The sequence below is a fragment of the Callorhinus ursinus genome, unplaced genomic scaffold (genome assembly GCF_003265705.2).
Source record: "Callorhinus ursinus isolate GAN/ISIS: 27379988/994484 unplaced genomic scaffold, GSC_fseal_2.0 scaffold31, whole genome shotgun sequence".
In the NCBI taxonomy this organism is placed as follows: Eukaryota; Metazoa; Chordata; class Mammalia; order Carnivora; family Otariidae; genus Callorhinus; species Callorhinus ursinus.
In genome coordinates this window covers 16,153,016-16,178,144 of record NW_027397093.1, presented here as the reverse complement: position 1 = coordinate 16,178,144, position 25,129 = coordinate 16,153,016, and the positions used below count along the sequence as shown (strand labels likewise).

At 37.0% G+C, this 25,129-nt stretch overlaps 1 protein-coding gene and 1 pseudogene across 3 annotated transcripts in view; one reads left to right on the top strand and one right to left on the bottom strand.

Moving 5' to 3' along the window:
* Window positions 1-25,129, top strand: part of TET1 (tet methylcytosine dioxygenase 1) — a 128,704-nt gene that overhangs the window by 64,483 nt on the left and 39,092 nt on the right. For all 3 annotated transcript variants that reach the window (XM_073878899.1, XM_073878901.1, XM_073878900.1), the window contains 3 exons: window positions 7,642-9,961; window positions 14,264-14,354; window positions 14,910-15,003. In XM_073878899.1, the coding sequence (XP_073735000.1) occupies window positions 7,642-9,961; window positions 14,264-14,354; window positions 14,910-15,003 (2,505 nt within the window). The remainder of the gene's footprint in view (window positions 1-7,641; window positions 9,962-14,263; window positions 14,355-14,909; window positions 15,004-25,129) is intronic.
* LOC141370299 (ATP synthase peripheral stalk subunit d, mitochondrial pseudogene) lies at window positions 377-962 on the bottom strand (annotated as a pseudogene).

Sequence of the window (25,129 nt, the reverse complement as noted above, 5' to 3'; positions counted from 1 at the left end):
TTTCTTTCTTTCTTTCTTTCTTTCTTTCTTTCTTTCTTTCTTTCTTTATTATTTATTTATTTATTCATTCATTCATTCATTCATTTATTTATTTATTTGACAGGGAGATAGCAAGAGAGGGAACATAAGCAGGAGGTGTGGGAGAGGGAGAAGCAGGCTCCCTGATGATCAGGGAGCCTGATGCGGGGCTCGATCCCAGGACGCTGAGATCATGACCTGAGCCACCCAGACGTCCCTACTGTCCTTTAAACGGTACCCTGGGGCACTTTTGGGGTGGTAGAGGATGAAGAGAAGAGACACTGGTGGGCATGAGCTTGGGTCCCCAGAGTATATATGGCACTTGAGAGAGTAAAACAGCCAATTTTTTTTTTCACCGTATCATTATTTTTAATGTCCAGCATTTACAACACGAGGGCCAGAGCTTTCTCCCCAACTCAAGTTTATAAATTCTCAATTGGCTTGTGAGGCCAATAGGGATACTTCTTCTTGTCTAATCTGGTTTCTGGGAAGACTTCATTCAGGTCCTCAATGGTCATCGGATCAAATGGAATTATGTTCCTCATCTTCTCCAGCTCTTTTTCATATTCCTCAATCCTGGCCTTTGAGAGAGACAAAAACTCGGCACAACTTTTCACATCTTCTTTTTCTTCAGCATCCACATGAACAGTGTATTTATCCTCTGGCACAGGAATCTTCAGGGCATTAAACTTCTTCTCAGAGTCATCTACCAAGCCAGCCTTTGCCACATTGGCCTTGTAGTAAGCCCAGTCGATAGCAGGTGGTTTCTCTGGGAGAGTAGCCAATCTGGAGGTAAGTGTCTCATTCTGGGATTTCAGGGAGTTAGCAATGGCCTTCTGGCTTCGGGGTATGATCTCCCCAAAAGCTACCCTGTCAATGGTTTTTAGAGCAAGTTTTCACGCAGCCATCTTGAGATCCTTCACGGACCCCGGCGGCCTAGAGTCCACAGCCTAAAACAGCCAATTTTTTGTGATACCCTTCACTTCCTTCAGAGAATTAGTCTGCTACAGGTGGACATTCGGGTATTATCAGTTACTTGTTAAAATATACAAAGCTGTCAAAACATATCATTAAGTGCAAGTATAACTAGGATAAGTTCTCAGAAGTGAAAATGCTGTATCAAAGGAGAGGTTGAATTTGTAATTTTGATAGTTATTGCCAAATTGCTCTCCATAGGGATAATACCATTTTGCACTCCATCAGCATTATATGAGAGTATATATCCCCACAACTTCCCCAAGGGCCTAGGTGTTCAAACATTTTGATGTTTGCTATTTTGATAGGTGAAAAATGTTGTCTGTGCCATGTTTAATTTGCATTTTTCTTAAAATTGAGCACCTTTTTACAGGGTCCACCTTGGGATTGTAGTGAAGATCAAATGAGTTATTGCACCATGTAAGGAGTGTATATCATAATATAGCTAACATTCTTTGGATTATAAGTATTATAATGAAATTGTTAGTGTTCTCTCTTAGTGATACCTCATCCTCACTGTGCTAACAACTTTGGTCATATGGTCTCATTGAATCCTCATTACAATCTATGTGACATCTTAAAAAAGGAGGACACTAAAGTTCAGGCTACATGGCATCTCCTGGATCAGACAGCTCCAAAGGATTGCTCTTTCCCCATCTTAGTGTTCAGGATTAACAGTAATAGGGGCGCCTGGGTGGCTCAGTCGGTTAAGTATCTGCCTTCGGCTCAGGTCATGATCCCGGGGTCCTGGGATCGAGTCCCGCATCAGGCTCCCTGCTCCTTGGGAGCCTGCTTCTCCCTCTGCCTCTCTCTCTCTCTCTCTCTCTCTCTCTCTCTCTCATGAATAAATAAATAAAAAGTTTTAAATAAATAAATAAATAAATGAAATCTTAAAAAAAAATTACCCGGTAATAGAAATTAGCTTGGTTTGTTTTCTTTTCCACACTTCTGTTTAAAAATAAACATGTTTATACATTATTTAGATGTACCTTTTAAACATAAGGCAGTGTTACATATTTTTCAAGTTGCTTTTTCACTCATCCCTGCTGACTCTTTTTTTATTAACAGCTTTATTGAGATGTACTCATATACCATACAGTTCATCTGTTTTGCTGATTCACTTTTGTCATGACATGAACTTGAATTTGTTGTTTTTCCCCAGTAGTGGTAAAAGTTTGTTCTGGCCATTCAGTTTCACTGTGAACAGCAAGTGAAACTAATAAGTAACCGTATTCTCAGTGCACATACACACATACCCATACAATTACATTAAATATGTGTTTGTAAGAGTTCCGGTTGATTTCTGAGAACAGAGAAAATCTTACTAGCCCCTACTCAAATGTAATCTATCAAATTGTTTTCTTAAAGGTTATGTTTAGTAGTTGGCATTGTGTAGAGCATATTCTCGTGTACCTATAGACCCCATGTTTTCAAATCCCGCATTTTTAAAAAGTCATGAGATAGGGGCGCCTGGGTGGCTCAGTCGTTACAAAAAGCGTCTGCCTTCAGCTCAGGTCATGATTCCAGGGTCCTGGGATCGAGCCCCGCATAGAGCTCCCTGCTCCGTGGGAGGCCTGCTTCTCCCTCTCCCACTCTCCCAGCTTGTGTTCCCTCTGTCGCTGTGTCTCTCTCTGTCAAATAAAGAAATAAAATCTTTAAAAAAAAAAAAAGTCATGAGATAATAGGGGAACCTGGGTGGCTCAGTTACTTAAGCATCCGACTCTTGATTTCAGCTCAGGTCATGATCTCAGGGTGGTGAAATAGAGCCCCACATCTTGCTTGGTGCTGGGTGTGGAGCCTGCTGAAGGTTCCCTCTGCCCCCTCCCTATCTAAAAAAAATTGTTAGTGTTCTCTCTTAGTGTGACACCTCATCCTCACTGTGCTAACAACTTTGGTCATGGTCTCACTGAATCCCCATCACAATCTATGTGACAACTTAAAAAAGGAGGACTCTAAAGTTCAGGCTACATGGCATCTCCTGGATCAGACAGCTCCGAAGGATTGCTCTTTCCCCATCTTAGTGTTTAATATTAACAGTAATAGGGGCTCTTGGGTGGCTCAGTCGGTTAAGCATCTGCCTTCGGCTCAGGTCATGATCCCGGGTCCTGGGATTGAGTCCTGCATTGGGCAGGAGAGGGAGAAGCAGGCTCCCCGCTGAGCAGGGAGCCCAATGCCAGACTCGCATTGTTTATTTAGGAACCTGTATATGAGATACAACTGAATGATAAAGGTCAGTTTTTAATTAAGCTCATTAGTTAATGAGAATGTCCTATGTTTGTGGCACGTAAATCTTAAAATGTACTCAGGATCTTCTCATTAGAGGAATGTGTACCTTGAAGTCCCGGTATCTTAGATAGGCATATTTGTAAAATTAAAAGCATCAAGTAAAACAAACAGAGCTTCTCTTTTCCTCACTTCTATTTCCCAGTGGTAACTGTTATTAATGTTTTACCTGCCAGCTTTCAGCAGCTTGTTTATTTAGGATGTCTTGCCATGCAATCACTAGATTGATACATATAAGTAATGGCTGCACATTATTTCACAATATGAATATGAGTTTGTTTATTTCATACTTTCTCTAGTATAAATGTTATATTGCATTATAATTTGCTTACCTACATTTCTGCATTTTTAGTTTTGGCATTTGGGTGGATTAAAAAGTTGCATTTATTTTCATTTCCTTGTCTTCTAGGAAAGTCAAACAGCTTTTCATCCTGTGGATTTCCACTTATGCAAAGTACATATTCCTGTCTTTTTCTCACTCTTCTATTGAGTTACTTACTTTTGTTGATTGTGGAAGCTCTTTTACATCAAGAATAGTAACTATTTACATGTAGTATGAATATTTTCCTAGACTATCCTTTGACTTTTTATTTTTCTTAATGGCAATGTTTCTCCCACGTTTTTTGACAACTATATATATGAAGAAATAAGTACATTTTACATCCTGATTAAGTGCACAGACACATTACATAAAGGAGTTACATTGTAGCGTTGCCTTGCTGGCTCGGTCAGAAAAGCATCCAACTCTTGATCTCGGGTTGGGTGTAGAGATTTCTTTCTTTCTTTTTTTTTTTTTTTAAGATTTTATTTATTTATTTGACAGAGAGAGAGAGACACAGCAAGAGAGGGAACACAAGCAGAGGGGAGTGGAAGAGAGAGAAGCAGGCTTCCGGCCAAGCAGGTTGCCTAATGTGAGGCTTGATTCGAGGACCCTGGGATCATGACTGGAGCCGAAGGCAGACGCTTAACAACTGAGCCACCCAAGCGCCCCTGGGTGTAGAGATTTCTTAAATAAATAAAAATAAATAAAAATTTTGAAATTTGAAGATTTATATTGTAATACTTACTTCTGTTAAATGTAGTGCACCTGTATTTTTCTGTACTATTCCATTAAGAAAAAGCACTTGTTTCAAAGCACTAAATTGGTATTGGACCTTGTAGAGTGTGATCAGCAGTTTGCAAAGAACTATGTTATGGTGCCTTTGCTTTAAAAATTGTTCATATAGGGCGCCTGGGTGGCTCAGTTGGTTGGGCGACTGCCTTCGGCTCAGGTCATGATCCTGGAGTCCCGGGATCGAGTCCCACATTGGGCTCCCTGCTCAGCGGGGAGTCTGCTTCTCCCTCTGACCCTCTTCCCTCTCGTGCTCTCTATCTCTCATTCTCTCTCAAATAAATAAATAAAATCTTTAAAAAAAAAAATTGTTCATATAGGAGCACCTGTGTGGCTCAGTCGTTAAGCGTCTGCCTTCGGCTCGAGTCATAGTCCCAAGGCCCTGGGATCAAGTCCGTAATGGGCTCCCTGATCAGTGGGAAGCCTGCTTCTCCCTCTCCCACTCCCCCTGCTTGTGTTCCCTCTCTCGCTGTCTCTTTCTCTGCCAAATAAATAAAATAGTAAAAAAAAAAAATCGTTCATATCATATGTATTGAAAATACTTTTTTCCTTTATGGCTTCTCATTTTTTACTCTTGCTTGGGAATATTTTCCCTGCTTTCTACATTTTGTATTTTGTATTTAAATTATTAATATATCTGTAATTCATAGTACATATTATGAGATGGGGGTCAAATTTCCCCCTTGTCATTATTAAGAAATTGATACATTTCTCCACTGCTTAGAAATGCCATAATTTTGGGGCTCAGTCATTAAGCGTCTGCCTTCGGCTCGGGTCATGATCCCAGGGTCCTGGGATCGAGCCCCACATCGGGCTCCCTGCTCAGAGGGAAGCCTGTTTCTCCCTCTCCCACTCCCCCTGCATGTGTTCCCTCTCCCTGTGTCTCTCTCTGTCAAATAAATAAATAAATAAAAATCTCTAAAAAAAAAAGAAATGCCATAATTTTAATAATAAATTGTTAAATATTTTCAAGTTTATCTGTTAATTTATTACCCTGTACGTTAAGAAATTTAGTTTTTAGATTAATTTTTTAAAGTTACTATAGAAATGTAATATACATATAGAAAATATATGTATGATAATTTTATATTTTGATAAATTTTGACAAACTAAACATAACCTGTGTAACCTGTGTGCCCTGATCAAGAAATTAAATACAGTTTATTTCTACTAACTTTTTTTTTTAAAAAGTTTATTTATTTGACAGAGAGAGCACAAGCAGGGGGAGCAGCAGAGGGAGAGAGAGAAGCAGGCTCCCCGTTGAGCAGGGAGCCCGATGTGGGACTCGATCCCAGGACCCTGAGATCATGACCTGAACCGATGGCAGATGCTTATCTGACAGCCACCCAGGCACCCCTATTTCTACTAAGATTGTTTAATGTGAAAGAAAAGATTGTTTAATGTTTAATTATACAGTTGGGTAATGCTTATATATTTTATAGCTATTCTGTACTTTGATTTGGTTTTTCAGTCAGTACTCCTGGTTTTTCTATGGACTCAGGTATATCACCTTCATTCAATAGGAAGTCTCCTAATCTTATATTTTTCTCTCCCTGAGGCATTGAATAGAATGTCCAGAGCCATACTAAAGATTAGGAGGTGGAGGTTATCTTTACATTTGCTCCTGACAGCAGTTGGAAATGCCCCTACCGTCTCAATTCCTATGTTGTAATTTTAGATGAGCTGTTGGGTTTTAAAAATAGGGATTAGTAGGGGAAATAAGAGAGTGATTGCTTAATGGGTACAAGGTTTCTTTTAGGGGTGATGAAAATATTCTGGAATTAGATAGAGGTGATTATTGTATAACATTTTAATATGCTTAAAAACCACTGCATTTTACAATTTTAAATGGTAAATTGATTAATTTTATTTTGTAGGCATTTCATCTAAAGTTTTTTTTAAAGGGATTATATCATTCCCACTAAACACAATGGCGTAAGTGAAAAGACAAAAAATGCTAACTGCTAATAAGAATGTGCAGCAGTTAGAGCCATCATAATTACTGGTGGGAGTGTATATTGAATAACCACTTTAAAAAATTCTTTGGCCTGTCTACTAAAGCCGAAGTTAACATACACATACACACACACTTGATAACCCAGTACTTCCACTCCACCCAATGTGTATATATTATATGTTCACCACAAGATTACAGTAATACTTATACTGGTATACAACCAAAAATAACTCAAATGTCCATCTACAGTACAATCAATAAATACATTGTAATATTTTCATTCAATGAATTACTATACAACAGTAAGAATCAATGGACTGCAACATGGATGAATCACAAGTATAATTTTGAGTGAAAGGAAGTCAGTTATGTAAAGTTTGGAAATAAGCAAAAGAAATCTATGATAGATGTCAAAATAATGGTTACCCTTTGGCAGTGGAATGATGACTAGACGGGAGTTTCTTGGCTGGAATCTGGGCACTTGGGGGATTCATTTATGAAAATTCAGTTCGCTGTATACTTAGGATTTGTTCACTTCTCTGTGTGTATTTTGTATTTCAGTACAGTTTGCATTAAGATAATAGATATTGCCCATCGAATGGTACCAATGTAAAAATATTTTAAAGATTTATTTGTAGGGGCACCTGGGTGGGTTAGTCAGTTAAGTGTCCAGACTCTTGATTTTGGCTCAGGTCATGATCTCAGGGTCATGAGATTGGACCTGCATCGTGCTCTGCACTGAGCATGGAGCCTGCTTAAGATTCTGTCTCTCCTTCTGCCCCTCACAACCCCGCCACCCACCCCCTTACACTTCCTTGCTCTCTCTCTCTAAAAAAAAAAAAAGATTATTTTGAAAAGCAAATAAGTATACCAAAATATTTACAGGTATGAGTTAATGATATTTGTACTTTATTTTTTTTCTTTTTCCCTCCACACCCCTTTTGGTATTTTATTGAAAAGTAAAAAGCAGGGGCGCCTGGGTGGCTCAGTCGGTTAAGCGGCTGCCTTCAGCTCAGGTCATGATCCTGGGGTCCTGGCATCGAGCCCCACGTCCAGCTTCCTGCTCAGCAGGGAGTCTGCTTCTCCCTCTCCCTCTGCCTGCCACTCTGCCTACTTGTGCTCTCTCTCTATCTCTCTGTCAAATAAATAAATAAAATCTTTAAAAAAAAAGTAAAAAGCAAAAGTAATTTTTTTTCAGGGGCTTTACATTTCATTCATGTTAAATCGTAAGGTTCCTGTGGCTCTTATTCCAATATTTGCATAGATAATATGAGATATTTCTGTGCTTGTTTTGTAGGCATATTTTGTCAACAAACCAGTAAATGGCCCCAAGTCAGAATCCATGGAATACAGGAGGAGCTATGGGGGGGAACAGAGATTGGAATTAAACCCACCTCCCCCCGAAAATGTAACTAAAAATGAAGAAAGTATGACAGGTATTGAAGTGGAGAAGTGGACGCAACACAAGAAATCACATTTAACCGATCATGTCAAAGGCGAATTTAAGGCAATTGTGACAGAAGCTGAAAAATTAAAAAAATCTGAAGATGACAGGAAAAAAGTCCTACTTACTGACTTAATTGAGCCTCAGAAATTGTTTGCACAAACTGTAAGAAACGGCATTAAAAATGTACGCTATTTACCAACCGAAACAAATGTGTCTTTTAAAAAATTCAATATTGAAGAATTTGGCAAGGCATTTGAAAACAAGTCCTATAAATTCCTGAAAGACACTGCCAACCATAATGCCATGAGTTCCATTGCCGCTAGTACGAGCTGTGATCATCTCAAAGGGAGAAATAATGCTTCAGTCTTCCAGAAATCTGGCTTTAACTGCAAGTCTTTTCCAGATCCTGCACCGTTCAACTTAAATAGTCATACTAGTACACACAATGAAAGTGATGAACCAAAATCTCTAGAAAATATACCAAGTAAAGAACCAAAAGGTGGATCTCCAGTTCAACCAAGCCTTCTATCCCTAATGAAAGATAGGAGATTAACACTGGAACAAGTGGTGGCCATAGAAGCTCTGACCCAACTGTCAGAAGCCCCATCAGAAAATTCCTCACCATCAAAGTCAGAGAAGGATGAAGAAACAGAACACAGAACAGCGAGTTTGCTTAATAGCTGTAAAGCTATCCTCTATTCTGTAAGAAAAGACCTCCAAGACCAAAACTTACAAGGGGAGCCAGAAAGCCTTCATCACTATCCATCTTTGGAAAAGCAGAGTTCATGTGACACAGTGGTATTCAATGGCCAAAACATTTCCAAGTCACACAACAGCTCAGCTGCTAACCAGGCACCTACAAAGTCACAGGAATACTCAAAAGTCACAAATTCGGTATCTCTTTTCATACCAAATTCAAATTCACCTAAAATTGACACCAATAAAAATGTTGCTCAAGGTAGAATTACTCTTGATAGTTCTAAGAATTTGCACCATTTGCCACCATCTAGTGATAAATTGGGATACTGTAACCAGTCACTGGCCAACAGTAAAAAGATAGACTTAAAAGACGATCCGTCATGTCTAAGTACAATACACAGCAAAATAGAGGAAGACGTTGCAACACAGTTAACACAACTTGCATCAATAATTAAATTCAATTACATAAAACAAGAGGACAGAAAGGTTGAAAGTACACCAACAAGCCTTGTTGCATATAATGTACAGCAAAAATGTAGTCAGGAGAAGGTCACAGTACAACAGAAACCACCTTCCAGTGTACAAAATAATCATAGCTCATCACTGACAAAGCAAAAGAACACAACACAGAAAAAGACAAGAGCTACCCCATCAAGAGATCGGCGGAAAAAGAAGCCTATAGTCATAAGTTGTCAAGAAAATGACCGGAAAAAGCAGGAACAGTTGTCATATGAGTATAGTAAGTTACATGACATTTGGATAGCATCTAAGTTTCAAAGATTTGGTCAGTTTGGTCCACACGACTTTCCCATTCTTTTGGGAAAAATTCCTCCCCTAACCAAAGTATGGAAACCACTGACTCAAACGAGTTCAGCATTAGAACACAAAAAATTATTTCCTCCACTCACTCAGATAAAATTTGAGCGTTATTATCCTGAATTAGCACAGGAAAGAAACATGAAGGTTGAACCGTTGGATTCTCTCCCATTATGCCAGTTAAAAACAGAATCCAATGGACAGGCGTTTACAGAAAAAGTTGATAATTCTCAGGTACAGCCAACAGTGAATGTCAATCAGAAAGCTCATCCTTTACTCCAGCCCTCCCCTCCAACTAACCAGTGTGCTAATGTCACGGCCGGTGATGACCAAACACAGTTCCCGCGGAATGTTAAAGACCAACTCATGCATCAGAAACTGCCAACATTGCCTGGTATCTCTCATGAAACCCCCTTACCAGACCCAGCACAAATTCTCAGGAATGTCAATGTAGTATGTTCAGGTGGAATTACAGTGGTTTCTACCAAGAGTGAAGAGGACATCTGTTCATCTAGTGTTGGAGCTTCAGAATTTTCCCCAGTAGACAGTGCACAGAAAAGTTTTAATGATTATGCCATGAACTTCTTTACCAATCCTACAAAAAACCTGGTGTCCACAACGAAAGATTCTGAATTGCCAACATGCAACTGTCTTGGTAAGTGTGCACACGTGTGCCTGAGTGCATGCGTGTGTGAGTGTGTGTTTCTTCTTTGTTTACCTCCATTAATTGCCTTGTCATGACCATATCAAATTTTGGGTTATCTTTTATATGTGGCATTTTTGCCCCATTCGTATACTGGCGAAAATGGACTGAATTCTATACCTATTTTTCTGTTGGACCTCTATTGATTTTGCTCAAATAATTGGGAAATTTTTAATTCATAATTTGGAAACTTTCTCAAGTGGAAAATTTGTTGATTTCTCTTGGCTAAATGTCTCCTAAGTTATTTATTGTGTGTATCATAAGAATGAATTCCTTTAATACTCTATTAGGGTTTATTCTTCCTATATTTAAAAGTATTTCAACGTATAAGTATTTTGTTTAAGAAATATGTTGTATTGTGAGATATACATACACAGAATGTAAAACATACGTGCAGCTTAACAAATAACTATAAAAAGTATCTGTAATTGCCACCCCATTCAAGAACCACAACGGGTTTGTTTCTTTTTCAATGCCTGGTGCTTTTCTGCTCTGCAATACAAAAAATGTCCCTATAAATGAAAATCCAGTCTTGGCCATTGAAGAATTTGTAAACCTCTTGAAATTTTAAAATATGAAATTGTTGTATAATATTGATTGCCTATAAAAAAACAAATAGGTATGTGCAAATAGCTGATTTATGGAGCAATTTATAACTGATATATATTTTGTGCCCTAGCAGTCATTGAAAGAGAACATCCAGGAACTAATAATTAGAATTTTTATCGATGTATTAAAAGCCCTGAGAAATTCTTCCTGGACTAACGATTCTTAGGCAGGCCTTATGAGAAAGTCGCTTAGTATTTGAAATACGTGAAAGCTGAATTTGAACCCTGTAGTGATTATTCACTGTCTATGGTCAAATTTCATGTAAGTGATCAAATAAAAGAAGAATTAATTTACTCAAATGTAGCTGTAATAGAGAGATTAAATAGATTGTGTCATTAAAGTTTCATAGGCTGCTTGATGCCCTCATTATTTCAGCTTTTATACAACTTATGAGGACAGAATTTGTGAAATAACCTATTTTGAACCCAAATAGTTTAATTATTAAAAGTCTTATTAAAAAAAAATCTTAAAATATAGCCTCAAATCACAGATTTAAGATTTACCCTGAACAAAGGAAGTTTTTTTTGCCTGAAGTAGGTGTTCATTAGTACATTCCAGAATGGGTAAATGATTGTTTGGAAGGATAAACTATATCATTTTGATTTTTTTTTTTTAAACCACAGTAGAAAAAATAGTGAAGTATAGCAATGACTTTTTGCTCTTGATTATCTAAAGTACATTGATACTCTGAAGTCAAGCCTTCCATTTCTCCACTCATCATTCAATGCAGTTTTGACAGCCTACCACGTGCTAGGCCCCAGGGATAGGCTCTTTTTAGAAGGATCTCATAATCTGAAAAGGGTGACAATGCTGAGTGGGGTTGAATTGGGAGAATGAAAGGTTCTTGGAGCAGGGACAGAAGAGTAGAGTAATGATGCCTTCTGTTCCAGATCTTTTACTGCAAGTCTGATACTGTACCACTACCTTGACTTGTTATATTCATAACATGCCTACAAAGGGAGGATGAGTTATCTCCATTTTACAAGTGAGGAAACTAAGTCATAGGAGGGGGCACAACTAGTAAATGATTAACTTGGAATTAAAAGACAGCAGTCTCAACTTCAGAGCCTATGTTTATAGCCTCCTTCTTCTTGTTTTGAAAATCTGAATTAAGAAAGGGGCAGTATTTTTCTGAATATCATTACAAATGGAAAAGATATCTCAAATTTAAAATGCCATTAAAATGTATGTAGCTGAGCTAGTCTAATTTTACTGTATGCATAACGTCAGTAGAATGATTGTCTAGTTTCAAGACTTTATTTATACATTACATTGTAACTCGTCACCCTGTAGGAGTTGAGACACCTAGGCATTTAAAGTTTATTGAGCATCTGCAGTGGACCTGTGATTGTTTTATACATTGTCACATGTTTTTCTATAATCATTACATGTGAGGTTATTGTGCTCATTGTGTAGAAATGGGAACTTAAAAACAAAAAAGCAGGGGTGCCTGGGTGGCTCAGTCAGTTAAGCATCCGACTATTTCAGCTTAGGTCTTGAATTGCAGTCATGAGTTCAAGCCCCACGTTGGGCTCCACACTGGGAATGGAGCCTACTTTAAAACAACAACAACAAAAAAGCAGACCCACTCAGAAATCATCTGTGGAACAATCATATCTAAGAGTAAAAGATTTCCATGGAGGGGCACCTGGGTGGCTCAGTCGGTTAAGTGTCCAGCTCAGGTCTTGATCTGAAGTCCACTTGAGATTCTCTCCCTCTGCCCCTCCCCCTGCACACTCACTCTCTCTCTCTCTAAAATAAAATAAATACAATCTTTAATTTTAAAAAAAGTTTTCCATGGAAGTATTGTGTTATAGCAAACTAAGAGTGATTAACCTCTGGATCATGTTTCCTCAATTTGAGCACTATTGGCATTTTAGATAGGATAATTCTTTGAGGTAGGGGAACTGCCCTCTGCATCCTAGCCTGTTAAGGGGCATCCATGGTCTCTATCCACCAGATTCTAGTAATACACACACACACACATATGCACACACACACGCACACACACCTGCCCAGTTGTAACAACCAAAAATGTTCGCCAAATGTCCACTCAGGAAAGATTGCCCCTGGTTAAGAACCACTGCTCTAGATCATCAGTAATAAGTTAAAATTTGTTCAATGTATCTTAGGAAGCCACAAGAGTAATCCTATATTTTATCTGATATCCAATCAAAATGATTAAATAATGACCTTTTGGTAAGGTGCACCATGGCCAGAAATACATTACTCAGCTATTCTAGTTAGACATGATGCTAAGAGGCCAAGTTAAGAATACTGTTTTTGAGAAATAGTAATTCACAGACATAAAATTTCAAATAGTACAGGGGCTCCTGGCTGGCTCAGTTGGTAGAGCATGTGACTCTTGATCTCAGGATTGTAATTTCAAGCTCCACATTGGGTGTAGATATTTTTTAATTTTTAAATGATAATAATGATAAATTTAAAAAATAAAATTTCAAATAGTAGTGAAATATGATGCAAATGTCTTCTTGCAGTACCATTCTCTAAAGATAAAACCTCTTTAGAGTTTTTTATATGAATTAATGTTATTATTTTCATTTTGCTTGCAGTTTTAGAAAATTTAAGTTTTTAAAATACACTATTTTTGCAATTTGCTTTGTTAAAAATTTAATGAGATCTCAGGTTTTTCCATGTTTGTAAATATTAGGTTCTTTTTTAAGTTATTTTATTTATTTATTTGAGAGAGTACAAGCATGGGGTGGGGGCAAAGGTAGAGCCAGGAAATGGAGCAGGGAACCTGACCTGGGCTCTATTTCAGGATCCGAGATGGTGACCTGAACTGAAGGCAGACCCTTAACCCACTGAGCCATCCAGGCGCCCAGTGTTTATAAATATTAGTTTAATAGTTTTATTGTTTTCCTCTATATAAACATCCCTTAATTTATCCACCTTATCATTTAGTGACAGATGCTAAGTGTGTTTCTCTCTTTTTTGATATTACAAATAATTGTGACAAGTATGTGTACATTTGCATTACAAATATAATTATGTGAGCATATAGTAGATGAACTCTTAGCAGTGCAATTGCTGGGCTCAATTTTTTTTTTAAAGATTTTATTTACTTATTTATTTGAGAGAGCGAGAATGAGAGAGAGAGAGAGCACATGAGAGGGGGGAGGGTCAGAGGGAGAAGCAGACTCCCTGCTGAGCAGTGAGCCTGATGCGGAACTCGATCCCGGGACTCCAGGATCATGACCTGAGCCGAAGGCAGTCGCTTAACCAACTGAGCCACCCAGGTGCCCTGGGCTCAGTTTTAATAGGATTCTGAGGCCAAGCTTTTAAAGATGTATTGCTCTTAGAAAACTTTTAATTTTGCACCTCAATTATTAAAAGATTTCTTTTAAAGCAGGAGATAGGAGAATAAATATGACCCACATCTTAAAATTTTTTGTTTTCCTCCTCTGATGCTTAGAGGAAGAATGAGTTAGGAGGCGCAAGAAAGGAACAAGTTAAATTCTAGGGCCTATTGTCCTAGACTTTAATTATTGAAGTTTACCAAAACCTTGTCAGGATAAATTGTTCTGAATTGAAAAAGAAAAAAAGAATTAATAAAAATAGCTCCTCCTTGCCCCTATGCAATTCTGTAAAGCTTTGGGTCTAATAATCTTATTCCTTCCACAGATCGAGTTATACAAAAAGACAAAGGCCCATATTATACACACCTTGGGGCAGGACCAAGTGTTGCTGCTGTCAGGGAAATCATGGAGAATAGGTGAGGAAATATCCTTCCCTGTTAAAATCATTCATTATTGTGCACCTGACTCAATGCAGAGAGACTATCTCTGGGAACAAATGAAAAGTGAATGGAAAGCCTTCAGGAGTATAATTCGGATGTTTCTTAGGGCCCAGGAAAAGAATAGTGTCCTGGTGTCCCTGCTAAGTAGCTCATCGCGTGAGCCTTTGGGCACTCAACAATACACTCACAAAGCAAGGCTGTCTTTGTTAAATCCAGAAATACTTATTTTGATATCATTGTATAATGGTAGAAATAGTTCAAATACCTCCAACAACACTGCATTCACATCCCTTAAGCTTGTCTTGGAGCCAGTACATTTTTTAAATGAGTGATCTTTAAGGATAAGTAAACAGAATGGGATAACAAATAAAAATACCTGCCACACAAAAGTAAATTTTTAACAAATGTAAATTTTAACAATCAGGGTGTTGGGTTTCTTCTATAAATCTATACCTTCTGTACCTTAAGATGTTAAAAGGGTATATCACCATTAATTGCAATTATTTTCCCTCCACTGTGTTTTGTACTCAGGTATGGTCAAAAAGGAAATGCAGTAAGGATAGAAATTGTAGTGTATACGGGAAAAGAAGGAAAAAGCTCTCATGGTTGTCCAATTGCTAAGTGGGTAAGTATTTTGTACTTATGCTTTTTTCAAAAATGAATTTATGCCACATATAAAATTAATCAAGTTATTTTCCCTGAAAATGTGGATTAGAAAAGTATTCACTCTCATTATTCCCTGGGAAATAATAAGGAAATGATCTATCTTAGCCTGGGCTTTTTATGTTAAATGAACAAAAGTTCACAATTATTACCACGTGACCTTCATCTCCCCAAGGTCACCACTTTTACCAGTTTTTTGTGTACTTTTCAAGATCTTTTAATGCAGTTATAACAGGATAGCATAAATAAATGGTACTGAACTGTTCATACTGTTTTATAACTTTTCTCTGTCTCTGTATTTTGTGATTATTTCCCAAGTCATTATCCATAGGACCACCTTAATGAGGGTCATACGATTCTGAAAGCAAAACTAAATTTTTTATGACATACTCCCAAAACTGTTCCCATGACTACTTGGAGTTTTCTTTTCTTTCTTTCTTTTTTTTTTTTTTTTTCCTACTTGGAGTTTTCTAAACATGCAGAACCATAAGAAGAACTGAATTTGGCTTCTTTAGAAAGTTCTCAAGTGAAAACCAAGTTCATAGCCAAATGTATATATTCAATAGGATATTCATATCCACACAAGGGTATTAACCAGTTGATTTGGAATTTTTGACCATAGAATCATTTGAGATCCCTGTTCCATCATTTGTTAGTAATGATGATGATGTAAAAAAAAAGTTTTTAATGATGATGATGGTAACAATGGTAATAAAATAATAGCAACTATCTTTTATTACATATCAGGCACTATGTTAAGAACTTGATATACATTGCCTCATAAATCCTCACACAAAGACTCCATTATGATTTTGAATAAGGTAAAGTTCACTATTTTCATACCTCTTCTGGAGAAAAACAAATGCAAAACAGAGGTAGGATTTTCTTTTTTTTTCCAGAGGTAGGATTTAAACTCGGGTATTCCTAAAGCAAGACAATTGCCACACCCGTAGCTACTCTAGTAGTAGACTATTTGTCCTAGTTACTTTTCCAACTTTAGGAGGGGAGAGCAGTTACAAGCACAAGAGCTGCACACTGAACACTAAATACTTTAGAATGCCTCATTTCTTTAGTCTGTTTGGAGATAGATTAAAGTCTAGTCTTGTCAAAATACACATAAGCTCAGAGATCTGGAATTTACCTTGTTTAGGTATCTTACATATAGTCAAGTGCACAAATCCTAAATGTATCTATCAAGGTTATTCTTCATGTGTATAACACTATCTGGATAATGATATAATCATTTTAGGCACCTAGAAGGCTCCCTCATGGCCCTTCCCAGCCAATGATTCCATATAATGATTACTACTATTTTGACATTTATTTCCATAACATTTGTTTTTGTTTTTTAATGAACTTCATATAACTAGAATCATATAGTATATGCTCTTTTGTATCTGTCTCCTTTCACTCAACATTTATAGAACATAGATTTGATGGCTGGAGCTCCAACAGCCATCTGGAAGCCTAAATTGATGGATAGTGGGAAGAATATAGGAGCCCGAATTCTTGGTGATACCAGTAGAGCTGCCATACCAACTTCAGCCCTTCTTAAATCTGAATTTCTTTAACATGGGAGAGAAACAATTTTTTTTCTTACTTTTTTTAAAACCAGTGATTTGCGGGTTTTCTATTATATGAAATAGAATCAGTTACCAACTAAGATAAACTGCCTTCAATTTGTTACAATGTGTGTGAATTTTAGAACAACAACAGCAAAAAAAACCCATTTTAGAACAAGAAAAATAAGTGAAGAAACTTGTGCTAGTTGAGTACTTTCTATTGATTGCCAGGCCCTAGGCCAGATATTGGGGATACAAACATGAATTAAGATCTACCAGTCATTTCATTTTGTAGATGGAAAGAAAGAAACTGGCCCAGAGTTCTGTCAGCCAGTTTGAAACTAGGCTTGCTGGCTACGGTTTACTTTACCCTCCAGGAACACATACGTTTGCTGGGGTCACCTTGCCTCTCAAGAGCTAAATAAAATTTCCTTAAAATGCTCCGCAACTAGTTTTGAACTCTTGTTTCCTCATTTTATGGATCAGTCTCTTGTCCTATCATGCAGTGCTTTCCACACTGTGTTAACTCAGCTATGAAAGTACATCCTTTAATAAGTCCCCACAAAACACTCATACCAGTTAGCCTCTATGTATAATAGCTTGGGTGAAGATATCTCTAAACAATAGCCAGAGTGATGTTTATTTTTTGTTTTGTTTACTCTTTTGCAAAAGTAATACGGTTGATTCCAAAGCATTTTAAAGTAGGAAATAATGTACAGATTGCCCATTTTTCTATGGGTTAATAGACTTCCATTGATTTTATGGGAGCCTTTTTAGAAAATTGACATTTGTGATAAAAGTTACAGTTGGATTTCCACAGTTTGTCATTGTTTTTAACATTCAGATTTTTTAAATGAAGTTTTATATTTAAAATATTTTTTTAAAGTTGGGGAAATATTTTATAGATGAAAAATATTTTTCATCTGCTCTTTAATGATTTTAGTATATTGTGTCTTAATTAGAAAAATCTAGCACTTCTAGCTTATGAATCTTCCATTTTCTTTTTGTTGTATTTTAATTTCATTTTTCTGCATTTAACTATTTTATTCATTTTGTGTGTGTAGAATATTGGTAACAACTTATATTTTTTTCAGATGACTACCCTGCCATCCAACACCACTTACTTAATTGTCCATCTTTTCTCCACTGATTTGTATTTGTTTATGTTAGTAGATTTTCAGTTCTGTTATCCTAATGTTGTGTCTCCTGTAAAGCATCAAATTACTCTAATTATTTAGGTTTTTGTATCTGATAGAACTAATTCCTTATTTCAATTCTTCAGAAATTTCTTGACTTTTCTTGCCTTGCTTATCTTTCCATGAGTTAATAATCGTCTAATTGCAAGAATAAAGTCTTATTGGTATTATTATTGGAACCATATTGCACAGAAAATTTGGGGAATTTACTTCTCTTTGATGTTTAGTCTTTATATCCTAGATAGTATACCTTTCTATTAGCTAATGCCTTCTTTTGTCCTTCAGAGGTATTTTGATTTTTTTTTTTTTTAAGAATCTCTACACTCAACGTGTAGAGAACCCCAAACCCCGAGATCAAGAGTCATGCTCCGCCAACTGAGCCAGTTTTAATGTTTTGTTTCTAGAGTTTACATGTTTCTTGTTTTTCCAGTTTATTTTTCTTGTGTATCAGAAGTACACTTGTATAATCTATAGTGACAAATTTATATTCTCCTTTCCAAATTTTATATTAATTTCTTTCTTTTCATTTAATGCAATTAGTCAAACAGGCTAACTCCAGTTTTATGTGGCTTTAAATATGGCCTAACCTTATCTTGTTCCTCTGTTTATTGGGAATTTTCCAGAGCGTTCTCATGATCAGGTCATCAGGGAAGGCCTCTCTGGGGAGGGAACATTTAAGCTGAGAACTGAGTGACAAAAAAGAGCCAAGTATGCAAAGAATACTCTCAAGAATGCAGGGAAGAGCATTCCTAAGCAGAGAAAACAGCAAATACAAAGGTAAAAGAAGAGAGTATATTCTTTAATAATCTCAGAGGCGTCCAGTGATTTTGAGTAGGTGGAGAATGGAACCAGGTGAGGGTAAAAATGTATAGGCAGAAGCAAGAGCATGAATGAATTTATACACCATAGCACAGAGTTTAGGTTTTAGTCCATGAACATGAAGCCTTGAAGCATTTTAGTTAGGGAGATGTTCTCTATCTGGTTTATGTTTTATAAAGAGCATTCTAAGGAATTAGCTGACAATCTATTAGTTACCTGTTGCTGCTTAACAAGTATTCAAATTTAATAGCTTCAAACAGTAAACATTTATTATCTCATAGAGTTTTTGTGGGTCAAGAATCTGAGAGCTGGGGCACCTGGCTGGCTCAGTCAGTAGAGTATGCGACTTTTTTTTTTTTTTTTTAAGATTTATTTATTTGAGAAAGAACGAGAGAGAGCATGGGAGCGGGGGGGGGGCGGGGGGGCACAGAGGGAAAGAACCTCAAGGAGACTCCCCGCTGAGTGCAGAGCCAAATCAAGGCTTAATCTCACAACCTGAGCAAAAATCAAGAGAGATTGAGAATCCCAACTGAGCCACCCAGGCACCCCCGTGCATGCGACTCTTAAGCTCAGGGTCATGTGTTCAAGCCCAAATTGGGCATGGAGCCTACTTGGAAAAAAAAAAAAGTCAAGAATCTGTGAGTAGCTTAATAGAGTGCTTCTGGAAGAGGGTCTCGCATGAGCTTGCAGTCATCTGAAAAATTTGACTGCGGAGTATGGAGTGGAGATGGACGGGTCATTTGCAGGAAGCTTTTCCTTGATGGCTGTTTGCTAGAAGCCTCACGTTCTTACCATAGGACTTCTTAAGTATTTCCTCCTGTCATGGCAGCTTAGTTTTCCCCGTAGTGAGTCAATCAGTGATAACAAGGAAGAGACTACAATGTCTTTTATGACATTAGCCTTGGAAGTTGCTATTCAGTGTAGTTTGTTTTTTTTTTTAAGATTTTTATTTATTTACTTGTCAGAGAGAGAGAGAACACAAGCAAGCAGATTGGCAGGCAGAAGGAGAAGCAGGATCCTCGCTTCTATCCTGACCCCAGGACTCCAAGGTCATGACTTGAGCCGAAGGCAGATGCTTAACCAACTGATCCAACCCAGGCGCCCTCAGCGTAGGAAGTTCTATGCAAGGGTGTAAATATCAGGTGGTGGCGGTCACTGGGAACCTCTTGGAGATGCCTAACATGAAATTCCATCTCTCTTCTTCACTAAAAATATCAATATGTTAAAGACACTACATTAGCATCATAAAATATATCTCTATCAGCCTTGTCCAGTGTATCTAATACTTGGGGCACCTGGGTGGTACAGTTGGTTGATGTTCTGCCTTTGGCTCCGGTCATGCATGATACCGGGGTCCTGGGGTTGGGCCCCCCCGTCATGCTCTCTGCTCAGCATTCTCTCTTTCTTTCTTGCTCTCAAATAAATAAATAAAATCTTCAAAAAAAAACTGTCAGATATTTAATATGTAATATATCTAATCTATCTGACTTAGTCCTATTTTTTTCTAAAGAGTAAGTCCTTTGTGGATCTTTATTCACAAAATAATGCTATTATTAACATTTGTCATTATGTCAACAGACATTATCAGCAGAAAAGTTCATAAAATATAAATGTATGGTTTACCTATAATTGTAAAGAAAATACTAATGAAGCAACTACCCAGGTCAAAAATAGAGCATTCTTAGATTCCCAGAAGCCCTAAGAACTTCCCATCCTGACTTTTGTGGCAATTTTCTTGCTTTGGGGAGCACCTGGGTGGCTCAGTCAGTTAAGGTTCTGACTCTTGGTTTTGGCTCAGGTCATGATCTCATGGGTCATGGGATGCAGCCCCGCCTCAGGCTCTGTGCTTAGTCTGCTGGGGATTTTCTCTCTCTTCTCCCTCTAGTCCTCTCCCTGCTCACACTTGACCTCTCTCTCTCTCTCTCTCAAATAAATAAATAACCTTTAAAAATGTTTTTTTTTCTTGCTTTTTCCCTCCACTTACATGCTTCTCCACAGGATAGTATTGTTGTGCTTCATTTTTTTGTATCTTGCCCTTACATAGTACCTCGTACATTTGCTGAAATAAATAGCAGAGATTGGTTCCCAATATCTGGCATTGATAGTTGACATAGGTTCATTAATCTATATCTGTTAAATAATTCTGAATCCTTTACTTTCTTGCCCATTAAGTATCAAAGGGTAAAAATATCCTTCGATGTGGCAGCTGGCTCTCCCTAGAGTAAGTAATCCAAAAGAGAGCAAGGTAACTGGTGGGCTAAGTGGTGGGATGTTGGAGGATTCTTCCTTCTTGCCTTTCAAACCTTCTCTTATGTAATAATAATTACACCGATAGAATTTAGTGTATACCTCCTTTTTTTTTATGAAGACAAATATGAAATCTACAGTTCAAAGATTTTGGTAGCAAGTTTCTGTTGCCATTATTAAGTCTTCAAGGGTTCTTAGGGAGAAAAAAGTATTTAGCATTTTTCCTGAAGCAGTGGTAGCAAAATTACTTTATTTTCCCTTTTGCAATATTTCTTTCAGAATAAATAGAACATTTCAGTACGTAGTGATACATATCTGGCACTTTTCACAAATACAAAAACAACCCGGAGATAAGGAATGAAGTAAAGCACAGTTGCTAAGCAACTTAATGAACATTTTGATATCTACTAATGACAAGTCAAAAGTATAATCTTGATAAAAAAAGAATTTATAGTCTGTATCTGTGAAAAAGAAAAGCTAGGTGTCCTAAATGATTATATGTTAGTAAAATCAAAATATTAATCAAACTTTTATTTTTTGCAAACTTTCCAAATTATTTAAAATATTCGTATGTTCGTTGCTAGTGCCCGAAGCACTGCCCAGCACATAGTCAACACTGAATAAATTTCTGTTGAGTGAATGAATATAGAGCTTAAATAGGACTGCCCTAGAATATTGAATGTTTTGAATTTGAATTGGTATCTTGGAAGAGTTTTGCTGTGGTATTCATTATTTGCTCTTTTCTGAGGAATGCAAAACTTTGAGTATTGGAATTGATAAAGTTGTCCATCGAAAATTTGAACTTTTGACAGAGGTTAAATAAAAAAAAGAGAGGATTAGGTCTCCATAGTCTCCATAGTTTTTAGGACTTCATAACAGATTATTTTGAATAGCACTAGAATAATTCCTATATGGATGTTTTATGCAGGAATGAAGTAAGAGGAAGGGATAGAGGAAGATCAATCATTTTAAACTAAGGAATCCAGTAAACAATTAACTAGTCTAGTGGGTTGCATTGTTCCAGATTTATTTTGCATCTTGCACAGTGTATATTTGTTGTGTATTTGATATTAAGCACTGACCTAAATGAAATACTGTGTGATTTTGTGTAAGTTTTTTCACCCTACGTGCAGGCTTACATTTGTTCATCATGGTTGAATTCTGTCCTCTTTTTATTCTGCTGCACTTGCCTCCTTTTCTTGAAGGAGAGGCTTATTGCTTCTTTTTTTAATGGTCACACACAAAAAGCCTAACAGCAAATTCTAACTGGGCAGCACAACTTTCTGAGCCAATCTGACATTGTTTTGCCCTTGCTCTTAACACTGTTTTCTTCGCTAGGTAATCATTAATGCTCCCCCATAATTGTTAGCCTTCAGTACAGGTTTCTGACTCTTTTGTGCTGTCACTGTGGGTCTTGTCAGGGACTAGTTACCCTGTTACTCAGTAGATTTTGGTGGAAAGGATGTACTTTTTTTGACGGAAAGGATGTAGTTTCTTCGATCCAGTAGACTCTATTAACTCCTTATACTACTAACTCCTACCTCTCCCCCCCCACACACACACCCACCACAATTGAGCCTCTGGGGTGGTGGCAGGAGTAGGGAGAAGATTGAAGCAGTAGGCCCCCCAGATGGCTCCAGTGCCTGATCAATTCACACCAGGAAATAGTTCATGGGTTCCTCTCTGTAGGATTGTTTTTTGGTCAGTAGAACAAGTGTGGCAATGAATATATACAATTTATACAAGTGAAGGTTTTCTGAGGTGACCAGAGTTTTGGAAAAGTAGTAAACCATGTATCCAAGTTTTCTAGCGGTCTTGCCTGGATTTATACATGTGTATAGTCTTTCCCTTTTTGGTTCCTTTGTTCCAAGATTCTGCTTTAAATGTCTTTGGGCTGCATTTTTATTTCGTTTTATGTGATGAAATGAATGTACATATATTTGTATCTATGTGTGTGTGATCAAATAAACATGTGTGTGTGGATTTAAATGATAAATAATCAATGGGTTTTTTGGTTGGCCACCATCATTTTCTGTTGGCTCTACTTTGTCTCCCATGTGATTATTTGATAGCCTCAAAAATGAATTCCAGTATACTTAACATACAGGGCTAATGTAATTTCAGTAATACAGTGATTGAAATATTCTATATATTACTCAGTGCTCATTGGGACAAGTCCCTCCTTAATCCCCATCACCTGTTTCACCCATCCCTCCACCCACCTCCTACTAACCATCAGTTTGTTCTCTATAGTTAAGAGTCTATTTTTTGGGTTCCCTTTTTTTTTCTTTGTTCACTTGTTTTGTTTCTTAAATTCCACATATGAATGAAATCATACGGTATTTGTCTTTCTCTGACTAATTTCACGTAGCATTATACTCTCTAGCTCATTCCATGTTGTTGCAAATGGCAAGATTTCATTCTTTTTTATGGCTGAGGAACATTCCAGTGTGTATGTATACCACATCTTTATCCATTGATCTATCAACGGACACTTGGGCTGCTTCCATAATTTGGCTATTATAAATAATGCAGTAAACGTAGGGGTGCCTATATCTTTTTGAATTAGTGTTTTCATATTCTTTGGATAAATACCCAGTAGTGGAATTATTGCATCATATGGCATTTCTATTTTTAATATTTTTGGGAACCTCCATACTGTTTTGCCATACTAGCTGCACCAGTTTGCATTTCCACCAACAGTGCACCAGGATTCCTTTCTCTCCACATCCTTGTCAACACTTGTTGTATTGTTTTATTTTAGTCACAGACAGGTGTGAGGTGATATCTCATTGTGGTTTTGATTTGCATTTCCCTGATGATGAGTGATGTTGAGAATCTTTTCATGTGTCTGTTGGCCATCTGTATGTATTCTTTGGACAGATGTCTGTTCCTGTCTTCTGTCCATTTTTTAATTGGATTATTTGGTTTTTGCGTGTTGTTGTATCAGTTCTTTGTATGTTTTGGATACTAACCATCTTTTCTCATTCAGTAGGTTTTCTTTTAGTTTTATTGATTATTTCCTTTGCATAAAAATCTATTACTTTTGGGGGTGCTTGGGTGGCTCAGTTGGTTAAGTGTCCAACTTTTGATTTGGGCTCAGTTCACTATCTCAGGGTTGTGAGATCAAGCCCCGCTGGGCGTGGAGTCGGCTTAAGAGTCTCTCTCTCCCACTACTCCCCCCTCAATAAGTAGACAAATAAATAAATAAAAATTTATTACTTTCGAATTTTAAAATCCATCTTAAATTTACCCTCTGAGATAATGATGTTTCACAACTTCCAGTATTAAGTTTTGGTGTTAAAACTTTCAATTACATATGATAGACAACTGCTGAAGCATGTTGAGCAAAGAATTGACAGGGTCCATATTACTTATGGTAAAAACTGATTATTCTACAACTTTATTAATTTCAGTAAAAGCTTATTTGATTAAATAAGCATTCGATTGTTTTGGAGCAGAGTCTACCCAAGAGCATTTGCTCCTCCTTATATACTGAAATGGAAATCTTTGTGTGCGGTTTGGATGCAGTATTAGAAATTATAAAGAAGGTATCTGAGAAACTCCCTTAACTGTTAAAAAAGGCTTACAAATTCTTTGCTTATAATACTTGGGTTAACAATAAACCTTTTAGTTAATGTTAATTCTTCAAAAATAGAATTATATATATGTGTGTGTGTGTATATATATATATATATATAATAGTGTAATCTACTTCATCATTGTCACCTAGTAAGTTAAAATTGATATTATGAATGAACTTGCATTTTAACTAGTAAAGTTTGGTTTCTTTTAAGTGTTTATTAACCATTTGTATTTCTTCATGCAGTCTCTCTTCATAACCATTTTTTGTTTTGTTTACATTATCTTTTTTGTAAATAAAACTTCTATTATATAGTTTGCCATTGTTTAATCCTAGATTTTCTTATAGTCTCAGTGCTTGATTGTTATCTTGTACAGAAGTTTGAAATTCTTAGCAGGTCAAATCTATGTCACTATATACCTTCAGCTTTTCATGTTGCTAAGAAAGTCTTTCCTCGCCCTACTGTTACAAAAATAGTGTCTCTTGTGCTTTCATAATTTTATGTATGGATCCGGTAGTTAATCTGACATTTTTTTCATTGATTTAAAATTCCACTTCATTTTCTACGTGTCCATTTTTGCTGACATTGCTCAATGACCCACTAGAGCAGACCATTGTTAGGCAGGTACTATATGCTTTGCTTGAGCTTTAAAGAATATTTTTTTAAATTTAGAAGGCCTA